The following is a 19,769-nucleotide window of genomic DNA, read 5'->3' on the forward strand; positions in this document are numbered from 1 at the left end:
TACATGATGCAAGATGTACAAAACAAGGTGCCAGGAAAGTGCAGGAATTTGAATCAAGCTAGCAAATGATCCCAGCAGACTACTGAGGAAAATGAATAGAGAGAAAGTGCAGAGAAAGGATACGGTAACAACACTGACTGATGAACACTGCTGTTAGGACGTGTAAATTCAGGATGTCAGACTTGTATCTACTTTAGTCCTAGAACAAAAACAGCAAATCCTTCCAAAGAGCCTTGGAAGTACAGAAGTCGGATACGCCAAGCCTCATTTCAGGACAGGTTTCCCCCCTGCATCCCTCAAGATTGAAGTTTGTGACTTTAATTACTCCTGGAACATTGTGTACACAGGGATTCAACGCAGGGATTACTGGCAGGATCCTTGTTATGAGCACCACTTCTCAAACAAATTACACTTCACTGGATGTCGGTAACACACACAAGAAAACAAATTAGGTGAAGGCAGCAGGACAGCAAGATACGGATCTGGTGCAAGGAAATTTCACAAGGTCACCCAGAACAATAAATGCACTTTGAACACAAACTCATACAACAGCGTTTCTAATCCCAGAGTGCATTAAAGCTTCGTGTGCCCCAGACACCATACATCTTCGACACACTGGTGACTCCGTGCAAGTCTGAGACAAAGTGCAGCTCAGACGTGATTTCTTGTGAAGAAATGCCTCCAGGACAAGAGGGAAAAAAAAGAAAAAGAAAAGAGAGAGACAGAGACAGAAAAAGCAACCCTGGTTGTCCTCTGAAAGCCTAGGGTTCACCCCCCTCATCTCCTGACCCTCACTTGTCACACTGAACACACACCACTGGGAGAAGAGGATGGCCTTTGGCTTGGAGGCAGTGAGAGCAGCTCCTTCACTGCTGGACCTGCACAAGCTGATCCCAGCTTCACGTGCTGTGTTTTGCATTTCCAGATCTCGCCCTGGAACAGCCTGCCACTTTGCACTGGTTCCACCGAGCACGTCTTATCTCCGGGGATTTTCATGAACACGAAAGCAGAGGCCAGGCCAGGCCTTGGGCCGAGGCACAAAGAGCTGCTGGGAACAGCTCACAGCCCTCAGCCATGGCACCGCACCTCCTCGATGGGAACTGGAGCGTTTGTTCAGTTCTCCCGGGGATTTCACCTGCCACTTGTGAGTGCCACCAAACCTTGCAGTTGTCCCTTGAGCTGCAGCGAGGTAATCTCTGCCTGGAGGGCGTGAGTGGGAGCCCTGGGCTCTGCTGTCAGGCTTGTCCCAGCAGCTGTAGGTAAATCCCCATCTGAATTTCTCTTCCTGTACGTAAGAGCAACGCTACTTACCAACCACACAAGTGTGCAGTAACACGAGCAGAAGATGCTAAAGAAACGGGAAATGAAAGAATGAAAGGAAATCACACCGTTGAGGGATTGATCCCCTCTGTACAATTTGCACTGAGGCTTCAGAGGAAATCTAGTGCTTTAACTTGTCCCTTTCTACCTTCCTTTAGAAGGTTCCTGCACTGGATAAAGAGATTTCCTCTCCATGTCAAGGGGAGCAAGTCCACATCCACTCAGCCCTGTCTACTCCAGCTTCATACACCAAGCACGGCGAGGCAGGCAGAGATGACTTCTGCCGATACCATTTTTCTGTGTCTAATTCTATTTCTGCTCAGCGATACAGTGAAATTCCACGCAGAAGTATTATGAGCTTGACTGGCTTTATTTGTTTAACAGTTCACATTTTCATTAAGCCGTTGCTACTCGGCAGCCAGTAATTTTATTTGTGTGATAGCCATATTCATCTCGCCCGTATGGGTGTGGGTGTCGCTCTCCTTTTCTTCTGGCAGAAGAGACAAAAATCAGCTGTGATGGAGCAGGGGGAGGACTGCGACTTCACACACCTGTTGGCACGTCGCTGTGGGTCACAGCTCCTGCTTGGTTTTGGGCCACAGTAAAGAGACTGCAGGTAAATTAATTAAATAAATAAATGCAGAGGGAGCCTTCCTCAGCTGTCCAGGTACAAACCCAGAAACTGGAATAGTTTTGAGCAGATTGAGCCCCCTTGACTCACCACTGCAACCAGCTGAGTGTTGCTGACTGGGTGTTTATGCTATCCGAGTATCAGATTTTTAAGAATTAATTATATGCCTAGCTCTTGGCAATCTTTAAATATCTTGAAATACCTGGTTGCAGGAGCTGCAAGACCTGCATAGATCCCAAGGAAGAGAAGTCTGGTTGTTTGGCCTGCACCGATTTGACAATCCTGCACCAAGCTCAGGCAACCAGAGAGAAAACCAAGAGACGTCCTGGGATGTTAACGACCTGCGCTGAGACAGCCAGATGAGTCAACCACACCTCTAGACAGAGATATCAGAAGTCACTCAATAACCCCAAATATTTCACCCTGCCACTCCCCTTTTACAACACGACACCAAGGAGCCCAGACGTGCATGCGCCATCCCTGCTGCCAGGGCACAGGGCAGAGGATCCGCGGGCCAGGCAGGCGGGTGCTCCGCCGGGCACGGCGTGCGAACAGGACTGGAGAGGATGCGGACAGATTTAAGGGCCGTGGAGACATGCAGCCGTGCCATTACCTGCGGGTGCCCAACCACAGGCACACCCGGCAGCAGCACGCACGACGCCTTGAGCGCAAGAGCCATCCCCGCCAGGATTTCTGCAGGATGGATTTGCTCTGAGGAATTGCCCATCGGCGTCCCACAGCGCCGACGCGGTTAAGAGGAGTGCAGATAAGCTGCCCCACGACCTTACGCATGGATCTGAGCAAATAAAGGGGGAATGGCGAACGCTGGGAGCTGCGTCTCTGTTTCCCAATCAACGTCTCCCCACACAGAATCCCAAATCCTTCTTTCAACATCAAAATCCTTTCCCAAGTGATAAACAAGCTCAGCGTTTCTCTAGCTCCTTCCTGCCCCTCTCCCTCCTCAGAAGGTGCCCTGGTAGAATGCCAGATGCTGGGAAAAAAAAAAAAAAAAAACACAAAAGCCTCCTAAATAATTATCTCCCCATCTTCTCCGCTCCAGATTTATAGTCCTGCATCTGCGTCAGGACAGAGACCTGCTTCCATCTGTCTAAAACACATCCTTTACAAACAGGACCTGAGGTGGAATGTTTAACCGGAGCTTTTTACAACGTATTAAGAAACTGGAAAAGAAAATGACAGTTTCTGAGTGTTCTGCTTGCTTGTCTTCTGGACGCCGCTCAAGTGGAGGGGGAGAATTTTTTATTTTTTTTTTCCCTTTATGACAAATGATGCCGGGCCCATCCTGTAAGTTCCCTCACCGTGCAGCGTGTCTGTTCATGATAGATACCGGCACAGCTGCTTAGGTGTCGATTTATCTGCTAGAAAAGTATTGTCTGCTTGGAACTAACTCATCCTAAAAGAGTAGCCCCAGAGGGGGAAGAGAGAAAAAGGAGGGGGGAAGAGAGACGAGGAGCTGTCAGCTGGGAATATGGCCATGCTTCTGCGGCAAAGGATTTGGCAAAAAGCAGGCATCACATTTAGTTTTAGCTTCATCCTCTCTTCCCACCTCCTAGGCCATTCTTTTCTAGTGTCACTCAGCACCTCTTTCCACCTTCTTCCCACAAAGGCCTTACCATTAACATGCGTTTCGGTTCATACTTGCAACCTGTGCAAACAAAAAGCCCACAGCTTTCTTCCACGGGTCCGTGCCAGCGCAGCGCAACTCTCAGGTCCCAACCTGAACGGTTTAGAGCTTAAGACAAGTCGTGCTTAAAAGAAAATTAAAAACAAAACCAAACAAAGGAAGTAGAAGGAGATAAAGGGACAAAAAGAGAGAAGGAAAAAAAAATGCCCTGCAATCACAGGGTATTTATATTTTGTGTTTAAAGAGATTTAAAGCAGGAACTTGCCAATTTTCTGCAAGCAGGATTAGAACAGAACCACCTCAAACCCTTCACCCTGCTGCAGAGCCCTCCGAGCTGAGCTGCATCCCCCCCAAATAGCCAGTGCAGGAAGAAGCTCACAAATCCTTGCGCCCTAAGTAACTTCGCATTACTTTGGGGGAAACAGAGGCAGGGACAGATTCATTAATCCAGGTAAAGGACTCTGTGGAGCAGCCTGGCTGCTGAATCCCCACCCAACAAACAGCATTCGGTAATCCCAGGGCCCAGCAACTTCCATGCCACCCTGCCTGGCACGAGGCAAAGCAAGAAACATGAACAGAAGAGAATGTTTTTAGAAAGGAAAACCTATGGTCATTAACCACAGCTGGTAAGCAAGCGATCCTATTAAAACATGTTTCATTACATCGAGCCTTAAGATACCTACCACCATTTCACTCGCTCTTTAGTCAAAGACCAAGGTCACATCTGTGGGCCCTGCTGAGCAGCAGGCAGCTCCAAAATCTGTCTGAAAAGGTGGGCAGATGTTCCAGTGGCTCCACACTGCCAGGTTTAGCCTGCTGGTGATGCCAAGCTAGCACGGTTAGAGCTGGCGCTGATATCTCATGGCCACTCTGCAGCCTCGGCATTTCTGGAGGATGCTCCTACAGGCTGGCCCTCTGCCCCTGGTCTACTGAACACAGCTTCCACGTGTGTGCTGAGGGAAGCTGGGTCTTTTAAAGCTGTTCAGGTAGATATACGTGCACAAAAAGCTTTGTGAGACGCTGGAGTTAAAGAATTGCCAGAGCCAACACTGAACTAAAGACTTCTAACGTAAGAAACTGCCCGTTCAAATCTGCGGGTTTTCTCTTTTCCCCACGGGCAGGGTGGGTTTCTAGGCATGTTTGTTTTGAACATAATTAAATTCCCCATGTGAGATGGTATCAGTCGGTTGAGCTTAACTTGTGGAAGGTGGGTGTCAGTGCCGTCTGACTGAGAACCGGGGCTTGCACTGAGGAAGCTCAGCATTTATTGTGCCGGGGAACTGAAGCCAACAGAGAAGACCGGCTGCTCCTGCAGGAGGAGGGCTAATCCCACCGTCTCTTACCACCATCGGCCAACAGCTTCATTCTCACACGCCAACAGCCTTCAGCGGATCCACTCCCAGCTGCCAAAGCACCAGCCCTGGACGCCGTCGACCAAAACCCCGCGGGCACCAGGCTCTGAATTGCACAAACCGAGCCCAGCCCCGGTGCTGCCAGCCAACCTTCGCTTTTCACCCCACGAAGGCGAGGCAGGCGGGCAAAGAAATGCACAGGCACACACAGCCCAGCCCACCCAGCACGTGGGGGACAGGCCGGGCCCTCGATCTGCAGAGAGCTGCTCCACTCGTGCCGCTCTTAGCGCGGCGTTGGAGCAGACAACCCGCTCCCCTTTCAGCCGCTCCGCGGTGGCCGTTTCTCCCGAGCTGCCCATCATTTCCTTATCAAGCGGTAACAACGGAGATCACTAGAGACACGGCTCAGCCTTGCTGCGATTTCACTCTCGCAGCGGGTTGTAAATGCCCCTATAATGTTGGCTTTTTTAATCTCGTGTTATTATTACCCGCGGCTGCCATTCAGTCTGCGGAGAATAAAGCACCGAGGCTTTCAGGACCCGCACAATGGCTCTGTGCATTTGCCAGCGATTGGCCAAACAATACCTCTGTGTTTCAGCTTTATTGGAAACCTTTCTGTTGTGGGAGGCTGGCTGCATGTGCCCCTCCGCTCAGGCAGCGCAGAGGTGCGAGTGTGTGCCTACAAATCCATCTGCAATTTGCAGGGCACGTGCCTCCGCGGCTGCCTGTAGGAGCCTCTCCCGAGGGACAAAGCCACAAGTCTGCGATGTCCTGAGCAGCCACCGAGACTTCTCCACAGCTCCACCGAGGGGCACGGAGCCCAGCAGGCCCCCTCTGTGAATCGCTGCCTTCAGCTCCGCGTAAATGGTGTTGCCAGCTCGCGTGAAGTCTGCTGCTCTGTGACATAACCGCGGAAATGTCAAAGCTCCGGCGCCCAGAATCATGTTCCTACATGAAATCTTGGCTCCCGTTGGTAAGTACAGAGCCTGAGATCCACAGGCTTGCAGGGAAAGCTTGGGAAGCGGAACAACTGAAAAAGCACAAATTAGAATGCAAACGAGATGTGGAAATGCAGGGCTCCTCCGATTTGGGGAGATGGATCGCTTCGGTCGGTTCCTTACGGCTTGCAGGGGACACCGCAGAGGTGGGAACCCCTGCATAGCTGCAAACACTCTCTCACCCGAGCAAATGAGCCCTCCTGTACGCTCTTCACATACTCCAAACCCAAGAGAGAAGCCAGAAACTCCCCCAGAATCACAAGGTTGACTTGTAAAACTGTTCAGAAATGCTCTGGGGTCATTTCACTTGCTTTCTGCTTGTAAGCACCTGAGTCATTCTCAGACCGCTGCCTTCTAGGCAGGAGGGTGAGAAATACATTTTTTTTTTACTTTGGTTTTATTTTTTAAACAGAACTGAGGCTCTCGTATATTTGTAAAACTTCAGGAACAACTCTACAAAACTAGGGCAGAAGAAAACATGCCAAATACTTCAAGGCTTGGCAACAGCGAGTGCCTGCCTGCCTCTCCGTGGCAGGAGGAATGTCTGTCTGTCTCAGCCAATGTTTCTGAGCAAGAATGTCTAATCCCGATAGCCCGTGTACATATAAAACACCTATCCTGTCAGCTCTCTAGGAAAAGACCTTGACATTTTGCAGAAAAACCACATCCCCATCTCCCCCCGAATCTCAGCATAAGGCAGAAAAAAACTCGGCAGATCTGAGAGGTGTAAGAATCAGGTGCTGCCTTCGGCAGGAATTAAAGCTGAAAAGGGAGAGGCAGTGGGGAAACGGGCACGGGACAAGCCACTGGAGCTGGAGGGCCGAGGAACCCAGTGCCAGGTTTCCCAGCCCCATGGCCGCAGCCGGCCTGCCCCTCTCCCTCTCGTGAGCCCAGGGGGGAGATCTTGAAGACGAGGAAATGAGCTCGCTCTCTGCACAGAGGGTAACGGGGCTGCACCGCTCTCCTCCAAAAAGGGGCAATGAGGTGCCCAGAAACACAGGTTAAACAACTGCTCAAGGTCATCCAAGGACTACGAGACAGACGCACAGGCGTCTAGCAAGTGGATTACTCTTCCCTTTTGAAAGGCACACAGGCGCACGCACAGGGGGATTGAAACTGCTTAGCCAGGTGCGGAGCCTGCTGTGATCAACGCAGCTTCACTGAGCAGCGACTCCTCTTGCTGCTGTTTCACTGGTGCTGAAATGTAAAAACCAAACCTTTGTAACGAGATTCCTTCAAACAGAGATGCAAATAGGGATGGGGGATTTTGCATCTGGGCTAAGTTTCCACAGTCTATACGTCCTATTTGTCTGTTAGTTATTAAATTACCCACAAGCCATCAACAACTCAAGTCTCTCCGAGAGGCAGAGATTAACTAGGAATTGCTATGCAGAAACGCTGCTCATCTCTCTCTCCAGCGAGATCAGCCTCATGATGAGTTGCGGACATTTAGGAACAAAGGTGAGCCTTCCTGCAAGGAACGAGTGGCACAGAAAGATGGGAAAACGCCGCTACAGGGAGGAGAGGATTTGCAAAGCAAGAATCCATCAGGACTGGCTTCCTACACGCAATGCAAAGCAGAAACTTCTATCAAGCACACACAAAGCTGGAGCGCAGAGAGCTGCGCTTCTGTCCAGGCACTGATGCAAATGAGATTTTCCGTGAAAGACAATGAAGCCAGTATGTAAATATTAATTTAACAATCTAGTTGACAAAGCCTCGGCTGATCTATAAATAGCTGGTTTATTAGCAGGTGATGCTGAAGGCAGCTATCCCAGCTCCTCTCCCCGCAATCCCCCGTGCCATGCAGCTTGCTTCTCCGCTGCTACCTGCAGAGTAGGTACAAACACTTGACAACACAATACATATTTATCAAGGCCCTTACAAGACGAGGATCCTGCGGCACTACGCACACAATGGCTCCCAGTGCTCAATTAAAAGAGAGCAAAAGGTTCAGAAAAATAGAAAAATCAGGCAGCCTCGCTTCGAAGCGGGAGGTGGTTGGGGTGCTGGTCATCAGGTGCCATCAGGCATTTAGGAAATGATTGAGAAGGATCCAGTGGCAGGCACGTACACTGCAGATTTGGCAAAAACGCTTCTTTGGTGGCCTAGAGTTATTAAGGTGATGCTGTCCTAGGTGCTTAGCTTTGCAGGAAAAAAAAAAAAAGTCAAAATCCCAAGCTCTTGTCTCAATTATATTTCTTCTGGAATTATTATTTCATAATGCATAATCAATGCTACAGCTCTTTCCCCTCTCTTTGGGCTGCACACCCAGGAAGCCCTTCTTTCGCCCAGGTACAGGACAGCTGTTTTAAAATGCTCAGCAACACCACGGATGAGTTTGGGGCCAGCAGTCAGGACCACTGCGTCCCGGTAAATCTGCTGCGGCATTTCCATCGGCACAACAGAACTGCCCACACTGCGTTATGGCCAGCATCCATGGAAACCATGTGAATTATCATGCTTTAGGCTATTCACATGGATTTGTATATATCCTCCAGAAGTCTTTTAAAGCTTCAGTCTTCCTCTTGCTGCAGAGAACAGTGACAACATACTTGACGGGCTGGGCTTGTAAATAGGCAGATTGAATTAGAGGAACAGAATGGACTTTGTTATCCTTCCCTCCCACTTGCTGCAAGTTTCTAAAGAAACCTTCTGAACACAAGAAGTCACTATGTAGCTGCTTATCATATGGCTAGGAAAAGGAAGGGGGAAAGGAAAAAAAAAACACCACACAATCAACACTTTTCTTCCATAGGGTCCGTCATATTCTTCCATCTTGCGCAGCGGCGGCTCTCCAGTGACCCAATGGGGATGCTCCTGGGCGAGGCACTGCACCACCCAGGCGAGGGCAGCAGCTGTGCTCAGGTAGGCAGGATGTATCCAGAGGGGTGCTGGAGCTGTGTGGGCACAGGATCCATCCACAGCCCGGGCACACGGCTTGTCCTGCTGCTGCACCATCGCTTCTCAGCGCCACGGCACGGCAGATGCGCTCCAGAAGATCGCAGTCACCCATGCCAATGGGCGTCAGGACTGCTGTGCAGCCAGCTTTGGACGCTGGGTTGTTCCTTCCTCTGGATAATAAACATTCATAAATTGTGTTTTAAAAATTTCTAAATGCAAGGGTTAAACTGGTGCTTGTTTGACTGAAGCCCTGTGACGGTCGCACAGCCTGACTTACGACCACCAGGTACCGTGGAAAGGAAACTTTCGCAATGAAGCTCACTCAGGAAACAATCTTTTCAAATGGACTTACTTCTGTTTTCCATTATTTATGGAAAATAGGATAGACGAGTTTGGTTTAGCAGAATAGAAACTTAAAATAAAGCCGTGTTGAGAAACCCTGCAGAATTTAGCAAGAGAAGTGCTATACACTGCCAAATTGATCATAAATAAAGAAATGAGTCATTCTCATTAATCAACTAGAAAAAGACTAGTGTAGTAATAGACTTACAATCATCTTTACTGTATTATTTACTCTAATAAAACTTTCATAAATCTAATAGCAATAGACGAAAGCAGTGCCAAGGAAAAACTGAAACATTTTTATGTCGCTCAGAAAATGGAAGATGCTGCAACAAGGCTGCAGAAGAGCTTTCCCAGGAGAAATGCAGGCAGCTGCTGACTCCTCCGTCTTTGATGTGAAGTCCCATATAAACCTGCAGTGTTAAATGACCCAGCAGAAGCTACTTCTATTCCCCAGACCTCTACACATGCCATATCCAGTAGCTCCTGCAAACGTGCTGCTTCCCTTTGTCCGGGGTCTCCTTTCCACACCAGCACATCCATTACCCACGTCCTTCACTTAAGAGCCCAGCTACTCGCAGTCCAGCAGTCCTTTAAACCAAGACCCAAAGAAAAGTTTAACTAAGTTTGGTTCTCTCAAAGTACATTTCAAGCAACTAGAGCAGAGACGAAATCCAGCTTATCCAGAGTAATTCGTTCTTCATGCTTGTTTAAGCACGGTCACTCACCGCAGACAGGCTGGCAGCCTTCTCTGTAGGTTGCAGACTCCGCTGCACTGCGAGGAGCTGTGCTGAGACAAGTCCACATCACACGTCAGTGGAGATGGACTGCACCCTTCAGCTCGGGGATGGAAAGATCAAACTGCTAGATAGGTTCTCTTTCTTGCCAGGTACCCTGATTTTTATCAACGGGAAAAGCCAATTAAAGTTGATAAAGACACATCCTCTGCTGATTTTTCCTTACTGCCCACTGCTCAGTGCTAGTATAATGGATAATGTTCCGCCTGTGGGTGTATTTTCTAAGATCTGTCAGTTCTGACAGCATTTTGGCACCTGGATAACTCAAGATTTATACCAAGGGTCCAGGAATGCACCATTTCTCAGTAGCTGATGGGTACATTTTTCAGCAGGGCTTCCCTAATTAAAGGGCTAGAAAGAGATGGGATCAGATTGATAGGTTTTGCAGTCAGATGTTCTACGCCTAGTTTGATCAAATATAAATCACCTCTTGGAACTTTCTGAACACGTGAGAAAAGCATGCGAGAGAAACTATGGCAAGGCATCCAAAGATATCCCAACATAATCACTTAATTTCAAACTCCACCTCTGTTCCTATGTCAAGGCCATTACAGACACACTTCAGAAAAGCAATGGTCATTGGGGGAAAGAAGAAACAAACAGGAAAACCAGTGCTATGAAAGGAGACCCTGCTGCTCTCAAGGTTCACCCAAAGTGTTTTGCCCCAGACAGCACACAAAAGGTGCTGCCCTCCGAGCACCATGTGGGGCTGGGCACACCATGGATTGCTGTCTCTTCCCTACATACCGTGAAATGTCACCCGGAGAGGTCAGTGGCAAGGTCTCTCTGAACAATCCCCCTTTGTTCTGGTCCTAACGGGATCTGCAAGTCCTGAGCTCCACTCTTGGGGTGAGAGGGAGAAAAAAAAAAGAATCGACAAGCAGGGTGTGAAAGGCCAGTACCGCACAGCGGATGTTCACAAGTTCCTTACTCCCAGGGTCTTGCTCAGACCGACCCCTAAAGCCACAGAGAAGAAAGTCTCAGAAGAGCCATCTGGAATAGGGAAAAGCATTTGTTGGTAATGTAAAACACGAAACCAAAGAAATACAATGCAGAGCAAACGGGAATGTGAAAAGCATTTCCAGACACTGAGAGGTTAAAACAATTATTTGAACAGCTGGGAAAATTAAAATGGTAAAATAATAGCTACCCTTCAAAATTCTACAGATGCAAAGAGACTCTTCAATGAATAACTGATAAAGGGGAAAAAACATTTTAAAAGAGAAACTGTTTCATGCATGAAGGTCATACAAGTAACAGCTCCTCGCAAATACCTGGATTTTCCGACCAGGCAAGAGATGAAGTAGGGGGGTTCATACAGCACCTTCATACGCCTTTCACCTCTGGACATCCAGTGTCAAATCCTGAATGCTGTACATTACACGTGAAAGTGACTTTAGATGTATCCTTTCTATCACTTTTTTGGAAGCGTTTCCACCCCGCAGCCCACAAGGTCGCATACCATCCTGCCCGAGCTGTAGCAGTTTGTTTGTTCCCCAAGGACTCCTCCTATCTCCAGCACAGCCTCCATGGGTGCAGCGACGGTGGCAACGTTTGAGCAGTTCAGGCAATTTTACCACCCCATCATCCCCCACATACAGACCCAGCGCTGGGAAGGACATGGTGGTTACATCGATTTTCAGAAAAACTGAGTCTGTAAAGAATAGCTTCACTGTTCAGGAAAGGTCTAAGAGGAAGAATAATGCCAAGTCGAGATTGCAGTGTGTGAGCAACAGTTTTATGTCAGGACAGAGGACATGGACAGGCACCTCCAGGGGGCCCAGGGCTCCAGCAGAGCCATCTTCGGGGCAGGAAGGGGCTGAAAGCACACAGCTGGGGAAGGTCTATCTGCCACCTGGCTCCAGCAACTCTTCTCGCAGGCAATGAATCCTCTTTCTCCACTTGCTATTTTAAACCACAAAACTAAAAATTTTCAGAAAGTAGAGGAAAATTTGACAAGTGAGCGTGTAGCACTGCAGAGAAGAAATCAGCTGTACGGTGCCAGCTCTTGTTTCCATTCCCCACCCACTTCAAATGCACAACCTCTTCCACAAATACTGAGCAAACTGCTACAAGGACAGCAACCAAACACACCTCGTCGCAGTCCAAAAACCACGGATCCTCTGGCAAAAAAAGGCAGAAGCAGAACAGAAGGCCAGATCCATCCACCCCAGCAGTCAGTTCTTCTATCACTCACACAGATCTTTTCGCTAATGGAAACCAGTCTCCAACCGGGAAGTTTTAGCCACTACTTTTTTCCTTAACTAAAGGGAAGTCAGAACAAACTGAGGTCCTACAGGAGTGCTTTTTCTCCAATTTATTAGAGCATTTCTGAAGAACTGAGAGGTAGCCTCCTCCATCTGCATATTTCTTCTCTCTCCAGAGCAGAACCTACTTTATTTAACCTACTCTGAGCATGGTCATTGTATTTCTCCAGTTGGCAACCACCTGGTATTGAGTCCTGATGCTGCCAGGTATCTCCTCGGATGGGTTAGGCTCCTCACCAGTCAATGATACTAAAAGAAAACATGAAAAGGATGAGCTTGCAGCCTCTCCCCCACTTCTTGCTGCAATTACCTTGAACACCCTCAGTAATGCAGACCAATTTGACCACCTGAAGAATCAGAAAGTTCCAATCTGTTGCAGAAAGAAGCGTTTATTCCCCTGCGTCTGTGCTAAACCAAAGCAGCCCGTGCAGCAGAAAGTACCGTGGCTGGCAGAAGGTTTCCAGTAGAGGTCTTGACCTTCCCATGCTCCTGCAGGACTGGGACATTTTTACAAGAATCAGGACCCTGCTATTCTGCCAAACTACATGCATTTGGTCCAAATTAAAATTATGGCTGCAGCTTTAATTCAATACACTGTCCCTCACTTCTGATCCTAACGTGCTGGTGAGAGCTGCTGAACCATTGCACACTCATTTTTTGGTTTGTTCTTTAGGTGGTTATGTCGCAGTGCTGCCTGAACAGATGCCAGCAGCGAGAGCTGCACAGCAAAACCATTTGGGGAATACACCAGCTGGGTACGTAGCCTGCCTTAGGAGAGTTAATACTCATCCCAGGAAAGCAGCAAACCCATCTCCTGCATCTTGCCGTGGCACTGGTTGTGGGAAGGACAGGTAAGAGGGATACCCCAGCTTGTCTCCGTATCACAGGAGCATCACCTGCCCAAGGCAAACATCCTGCAAGGTTGGTATGCAGTTAGGTAATGCACTTTGGGATCCTTCAGGGTTAAAAAAATGCGTTTAAATCTGACGAGACGAGAAGGAAGCTGAAGCAGAAAAAGAAGGTGCGATGCTTACACAAGCATGCACACCGTTCTACCCTCCTTTGACTGGGAGTCTCTCAATCTTACCCGCGGTTCCTGGAGCCAGCCTCCCCTGTGCCAAGCAGCTTTCATGTTCACTGAGGGGCGCAGGGGGATGCAGAGGATTACTCTACGTCTTTATGAGCTTCCAGTACTCAGAGCCCAAAGATTTCTCTGCTCCTCTGATCAGCCATGTTAAGATGCACATTTAAAATAAGACAGAAACTGAACTCTGTCTTGCCCCTAAGGGAACTGCAGGCTCCTCTTGCCAAACCGCCGGTTCAGTGCTGCAGGGAATAGGCAGGCAGGTGTCAGCTCCAATACTGATTTTAAAATGAAAGGAACTCAAACGAAGGGGACAGAAGAGAGGAGAGGAGGGAGGGAGGAAAGGAGAGGGTGCAGAGACACTGGAAGGAAGCAGGTAAAAAGATGAACACAGAGGGAGAGGAAAAATCTGAGCCCAGACTCTAGAAAGAGGTGAGTAAAATAAGAGAAAGCAGGAGGAGGAAGCAGCAAAAGTAGGCAACAGCATGCGTCTAGCTTCCTTGCCCATACTAAAAGCAAAAATCTATATGTGGACAGAGCTACCCGTAGTAGGTAGTGAGGAAGGGATCACTCACAGGGTACCACAGAGCCGCAGTTCAGAATACATGTAAGATGCCCCCAGTGAAATGCCCCTGGTTTGAGCTCCCATCACAGAACATCACAGAATAATTTATCCCTGCCCTATCAAACATTTGCTATGCACTGTCCTGAGCTAACGGAGACCCCCTACAGTGGTAGCGTGGCATTCCTAACAGACTGGAATTCAGCATACCTCAAAACAGTCCAAAAACACCAGAGAGAGTAACGTGGAGAGAGTAACTTGGCAGTCCTATATAGCACTTGATTGTAGTGCCAGTGGGTCAAAGTCGGGGTTCCTCAGTGACGAGCTGTTCTAGATCCTGATCAACGGGAATGGCAAATTTCTGGGTGCTTTAATCTAAAGGCAATTATTCCAAGTAGTTAACTTCAGGGAAATGGCTTTGAAAACCTTAAAAAAAAAAAAAAAAGCAAGTGCATACCTGAAAGTAAGCTGGCAAATAATACATCCCAAATCAGAAATCAGGACAGGTTCTTACAGCTCTACAACCTGCAATTAAAGAAGCCTGTCAAAACTTCAGGGGCACTTCTTGAGAAATTTGTGCCAAGATAAAGAAATGCTTTCAAATGTTGATTCTAAAGCAATCATCAAGAAGAATGTGAGCTTGATTGAGGTGTAGCATGCAGCATGGCATCGACTCACCGACCTGCTGTCAGGATGGAAGTGCAACCAGGTACTGTGGTCAAACAGACCAAGACTGACAGAGCCAAGGAAAGAAACGACAGACAGAGCGAGGCAAGAACAAGAGGGAGCAAGAACCAAGAATGGTGAAAAAGAGCAGCCAGGCCCCGGATGCACACTTGGAGCCCAGAGGCTTGTGGAGCAGTTCAGAGCTACTGGAGGAATTCCTTTACGTACCTGGCTGGTGGGTCCAAACATCAGCCAGATTCAAAACGACCAGAGAGCTTAATTGCAGACAGCTCCAGATTAATGCCGAATCCTTATAGCCTTTTATCCACATGACAGTGTACTAGGCTGCTGTGCTTTGGAAGACACTTCTCAGGGGAGGATGTCTACTTCAGCCTTCAAGCAGCACAACGCTCCTACTGCTTTGTGTTGTCCCCTAAGAAAAGCTTTTCATAGCAGCAGTGAAAGCTTTTTGCCCTGAACAGCTGGAACCAAAGTCAAATCACAACCTGGCAGTTTTCTTGGCTGCACAGAGCTGCCACTGAACCTGAGTCACAGGCAAGAAGCCCATGTTGACAATGGTTTGAGGCAGCAGTTCAGGATGCTAAGAGAGTCAGAACTCCAGTTTGCAGTGTTTACAAGAAGAATATTTTGTACCATATCCTTCTGCCACAGCTGCCATCCAGGAATTATCTTGCTTGCTTCTGTTCTTTTAAAGTATTTTTTTCCCTAACACCTATCAAAGCCACCATCTTCCCAGCAGGAGCAGTCAGGACTTGCTGTCAGGTCTCCCCAGGAGCTCAGACTGCTCTCTCCTCCACGTGGGATCCCACACACCCCACAGCTTACCGATGCAAGAAGCCGGCTCTGAGATTCAAGATGCTACGAGGGGATTGCTGTTGTCAAAGCAGATCTGGTTCCAGACACAGCCACTGTGAACTGAATCCTCTCCTCTATAATTCTGCCGTGTGATCTCGCTCTTCATTTCTTCGCATCCCTTTTTTCTGTAGTACTGCAACAATTCATTGATTCAACACAGTCAACAAGGGAGCAGGAAGGCAGAGGCAGACTCTCAGATTGGAGCAGCTGGTTTTCTTGATGGTATCACGTCCCAAAGAGAGGTAAGGAATCACAAGAAAAGAGACCGCTTATTCTCAACAGCAAACAACTCCACACCAGAGAAGAAAGCACAACCCTGCTGACTGCGAGAGAAAGGCTGCGCTGGGATTTTAAATATATTTCATACTCCTTGATGGATCACGCCTGAAGATTTTGTGGGAAGGCGAAGCACAGAGGAAAACATGCTTCAAAGCCTATCATTGTACTCACAGGGGCTGTGAAAACTCCATAAACATGATCCCCTGTTACCCTGCCCGAAGCCCACGTGCAGACCTGCTGCCAGGAGCAATTCCTTGACGGCCACGCTCCACAGCTGCTGCTCCCCGCTGCCACGAAGCTTTGTGACACACTCCCATCGGACACACCGAAGTGTGGCTAATGATAGATGGGCAAGGGTGACCAGAGGGGACCGAAAAAGATGCTGACAACTGACAACTAAGCACAGGTCTTGGCGATGTGCAAGATGTGCTCCAGCCAGCTAGGGTCTGGTCCAGGGCTTACATTTCCCGGTGAAACATCTGCCCGGGCGGCACAGAGAGATGTGCAGGGTTTAAAGCAGCTTGTGGTCTTGCTCCTGTGAGTGCTTTTCTCACACCCAATGCTGTATCTTTTATCTCATCCTCAAAAAACAGAACCTGTATTAAAGGATCAGGCTGTTAATGAGCATTAATCGAGGCTGGGCCCTCTCCGTAGCCCTCTCTCACAACAAGAAGTCTGCTTCCATTTCTCAGAAGCAAGCAAGGAAATTATTACACAGACAGAGAAGGTTTATTCCAAAGGACCCTAAATACCAGGCTGCTCTCTCATTTGTACAGTGCCACCCTTGCCGAGCCCCTCAATGAAGCTGACAGCAGTGAGTGCAGGTGAGCCCCTACATTTAGGAAAGCCTAACACCGAAACAAGCCCTTTCATCAACAGAGCCGACGTCCCTTGGATTCTTCCAGATTCACTTCTCAAAGTTAAGTTCCTCTGTGACCAAACTGATGTCTAATAAAGGGTCAGTCGATACAATTTCCCCCGCGCAGGCACCACTGGGGTCTCTTTCCTCCACCTAATTGCCTGCTTTCACAAGGTACACAGGAACTTATTACTTCAGAGCCTTTGTGCCCTCTGAGGAACATCGCCGCAGCTCACCAGCAGGTTCGGAGAGTGGGACGAAAAGCACACTCACCAGCACGCGACACGGCGACACGAGTCCTGTTTCCTTAGCTGGGGTAAAAATCCAGACGTGGCTGCAGGGGAGCAGCCCGAGCAGCCACGTGAGGGGACGTGCCGGCACATCAAACCCAGAGCAACGTTACCTGGGACACTCGAGCAGGTTTTGCGCTGCTCTGTGTATGGCAACGCTCCTGACCTTCCAACATCTGTTCAGTTTTTATACAAAAGCAAGTCAGGGCCCTGTAAGGCAGCGCAACATCTCTGTTGACATTTCAGTCCCTGCGAGAGCAGCTCTCCTCTGGCTTTGTATCAGGCACCTTTGGCTATGTCAGAAATAGTGCGCAGCCTGTGCTCTCAAGCAAAGCCATTTGTGTGTGCAAAGGTTCCCGGCAAACAGGCAGAAGGTGGCAGCTGGAGGAAGGAGACCTGGGATCACTGCACACAATCTCACCTTTTATTATTTATCCACATTTACCGAGCACAGCCTGGCTTTAATCCATCAGTGCAAGAAACCTGCTAATATGCCTACATGATTGGAGAGACCTCCCCGCATTTTATGGGTCTCTATTGCAGCAAATGTCAAGGCTCAGCAAAACGAAGCACGAGGAATGGTCTCAGGCAGCCTGGGACCTCTCTTGCCCATCTCCCAAGCAGCAGATATTCGATGCTGCACTGAACAAGAAACTTGAGACCTCACGTCCACAACAGAGCTGTGTGCACAGAGCCCCCACATCAGCACAAACTGGAGCAGAGTAAAGGTTCACGTTTAATAGTGTCCAAAGTGGTTATTCTTCCTGAACAAGGTGGTGCCCCGTGTGCTTGGCTTCTGCAGAGAGGAAGGTGGCCACTAGGTGCAGTGCAGGGTCACCACAAAATTCCTCAGGTGCACCCCAGCCCTATCACAGCACCTTCTCCATATCAACTTATGGTACACACAGCTGGGATGAAACCCACCTCAATCACTGGGTTCTGTATTTCTAACAGGACTTCAGAAGATTTTTTGAGCCTCGGGACACTCCTAGCACACTTAGGCTCATGATGTACTGGTACTGCCAGCATCCCAGGGCCCAGAAACCTTACCGAGCTTGTTGAATGACGGTAACCCTACACAGGCCACCTCTAGCACTGCTGAAGACAAAAGCTCTCAGCTGTTCCTGCTAACATGGCTTGGGGCAGCACATCTACAGCATAAAGATCACCAGAACGCTTGCAGTCACCCTTGCTGGCACTCTCTAAGAGGAATCCAGGGAACAAGTAAATGAAGAAAATATTCTCTGTTGCCACATGAAGCATTCAGACCAGGTAAGGACTGAAACACGCTCCCCAGACAGAAAGCTGAACTGATCACTGTGCACACGCTAACCTGTTCAGGAGTCAAAAAAAAACAGAAGCTAAATCTCATGATCTGCATTAACCAACACTGAATTCCTTCTCAGAAGGGAGCGAGGTACATGCAAACGCCCCAAAAGCCCGCAGATGTAGTGGCTGTTGTTCAGAGCTCCCAGTCCCCCAATAAAGGAACAGCACAATAACCCTTATCTCTCTGTTACACAGCTCGGTGGAGTAACCCAGCAGATGATCTGCTCCGAAAAATAAAACCAGTCCTTGCGGGCAGCAAAGGCGGCCTGATAAACCGAGTGGGAGAGAATGCAGAGGCAGATGGGTGGAGGTAATCGGAAACGACAGGAAGATAAGCAGGCAGAGGGCGAGCAGAGAGCTTGAAGGACAGAGGCAGAAGAGCTGAGATTTTACAGAGTACGGATATTTGAAAAGTTAAATCAACAGCTTTCCAACAGCGTTATTTTTAAAATCATTCCCTCTAATATATGCAGGAAGCCAGCTGCTTGCAAAATGACCTTTAAACCCTTCCTACCTTACCTTATTAGAGCAAATCGGAGCTGGAGGTTGGCTGATCCTGAAATCCACTTACGCAGGACAAACAGGCATTCAGCAGGGACAAAGAGCGAACACATTGTCAAAATAATTTTGTCGGCATTTCTGGACACATTCAGGCTTAACCCAGCAGAGCAGCACGCTTCTCCAGCTTCAGAAACAACGAAATATGGGATGCTGCACCACCACCCTGACTCAAGACTTCACTACCTGCTTCCCTCGCATTACAAAAACAACAAATCCTAACCTGAACAGGTGCTGGTTTTCTGGACAGTTTCCGTGAACGCTGACAGAGGTCTAAGAGCCTTTCCCCAACCCTTAAAGCCCCCCCAAAGGGCTCTAACCCAAAAAAGACGTTAGAACCTGAAATGTCTCTTGCCAACAGATCAGCGGAGCGGCAGCAGAGCTACCCTGTTACCATATGCGCATCGCTGCAAGGTGCTGTCTGTGACATGTCCTGCTCCTGCACCCGCAGCCCTGAAGCCCAGTATCATTACTTCACCCAGCCTGAGAAAGCCCAGCTAGGACTGATGGCTTGAAAGCGCTTTGGAAGCGCTCCAAGCATAGCAGGTAACACCTCCAGGCAAGGAGGCCTGCTGGGCACAAAGACAGTGCCACAAAGGGATGAAATCCACAATTAACGCAGGCAGGATTCCCGAGGAACACTCCCCACTAAGTTTAGGTTTTGTAACAGAGGAATGCTCCCCAGCCTTGGGCAGAGATGCTCTGGGAGAACAAATGCAAGCAAGCAGCATCAGGACAACTTCCCTAGGCCTTCTCCTTTGACATGCCATAGCTTGGATGAGAAAAGGGTTGGCATCCTGCTAGTACGAGGGCTCGTGGGGTGCTCATTACCTTCCTACGTTCTCCTTGGCACTGCAAAGGTCTGGGTGGAGCAGCCTCGCTTGCTTGGCAGTAACTCTTCCACTTGATGAGCACCGGTGCCACCAGAATAACCCCTGTACGTGCTATCCACACAGACAAATCCAACGGATTGGGGAAAGCAGCAAATCCCATTAGTCCTCAGGGTATTC

General features: G+C 48.8%; 1 protein-coding gene and 1 long non-coding RNA gene across 9 annotated transcripts in view; both read right to left on the bottom strand.

Annotated features, from left to right (window-relative positions):
• The window catches only part of CHCHD6 (coiled-coil-helix-coiled-coil-helix domain containing 6), a 120,724-nt gene that overhangs the window by 20,832 nt on the left and 80,123 nt on the right, over nucleotides 1-19,769 (bottom strand). For 2 of the 8 annotated variants that reach the window (XM_084531152.1, XM_084531147.1), the window contains one exon: nucleotides 10,731-10,832. The exons of 5 other annotated variants lie outside the window; for them this stretch is intronic. In XM_084531152.1, the coding sequence (XP_084387278.1) occupies nucleotides 10,746-10,832 (87 nt within the window). In that variant the 3' untranslated portion in view covers nucleotides 10,731-10,745. Of the gene's footprint in view, nucleotides 1-10,730; nucleotides 10,833-12,354; nucleotides 12,506-19,769 lie in introns of those variants that run through there. One more of the 8 variants, XM_084531156.1, reaches the window with a different exon arrangement.
• Nucleotides 14,031-18,698, bottom strand: LOC311442233. Its single transcript, XR_014696531.1, has 3 exons — nucleotides 14,797-18,698; nucleotides 14,360-14,427; nucleotides 14,031-14,277 (listed from the first exon to the last, which is right to left on the bottom strand). It is a non-coding gene; the product is annotated as an uncharacterized lncRNA (long non-coding RNA).

This window comes from Aythya ferina, assembly GCF_964211825.1.
Source record: "Aythya ferina genome assembly, chromosome: 10".
Classification (NCBI taxonomy): domain Eukaryota; kingdom Metazoa; phylum Chordata; class Aves; order Anseriformes; family Anatidae; genus Aythya; species Aythya ferina.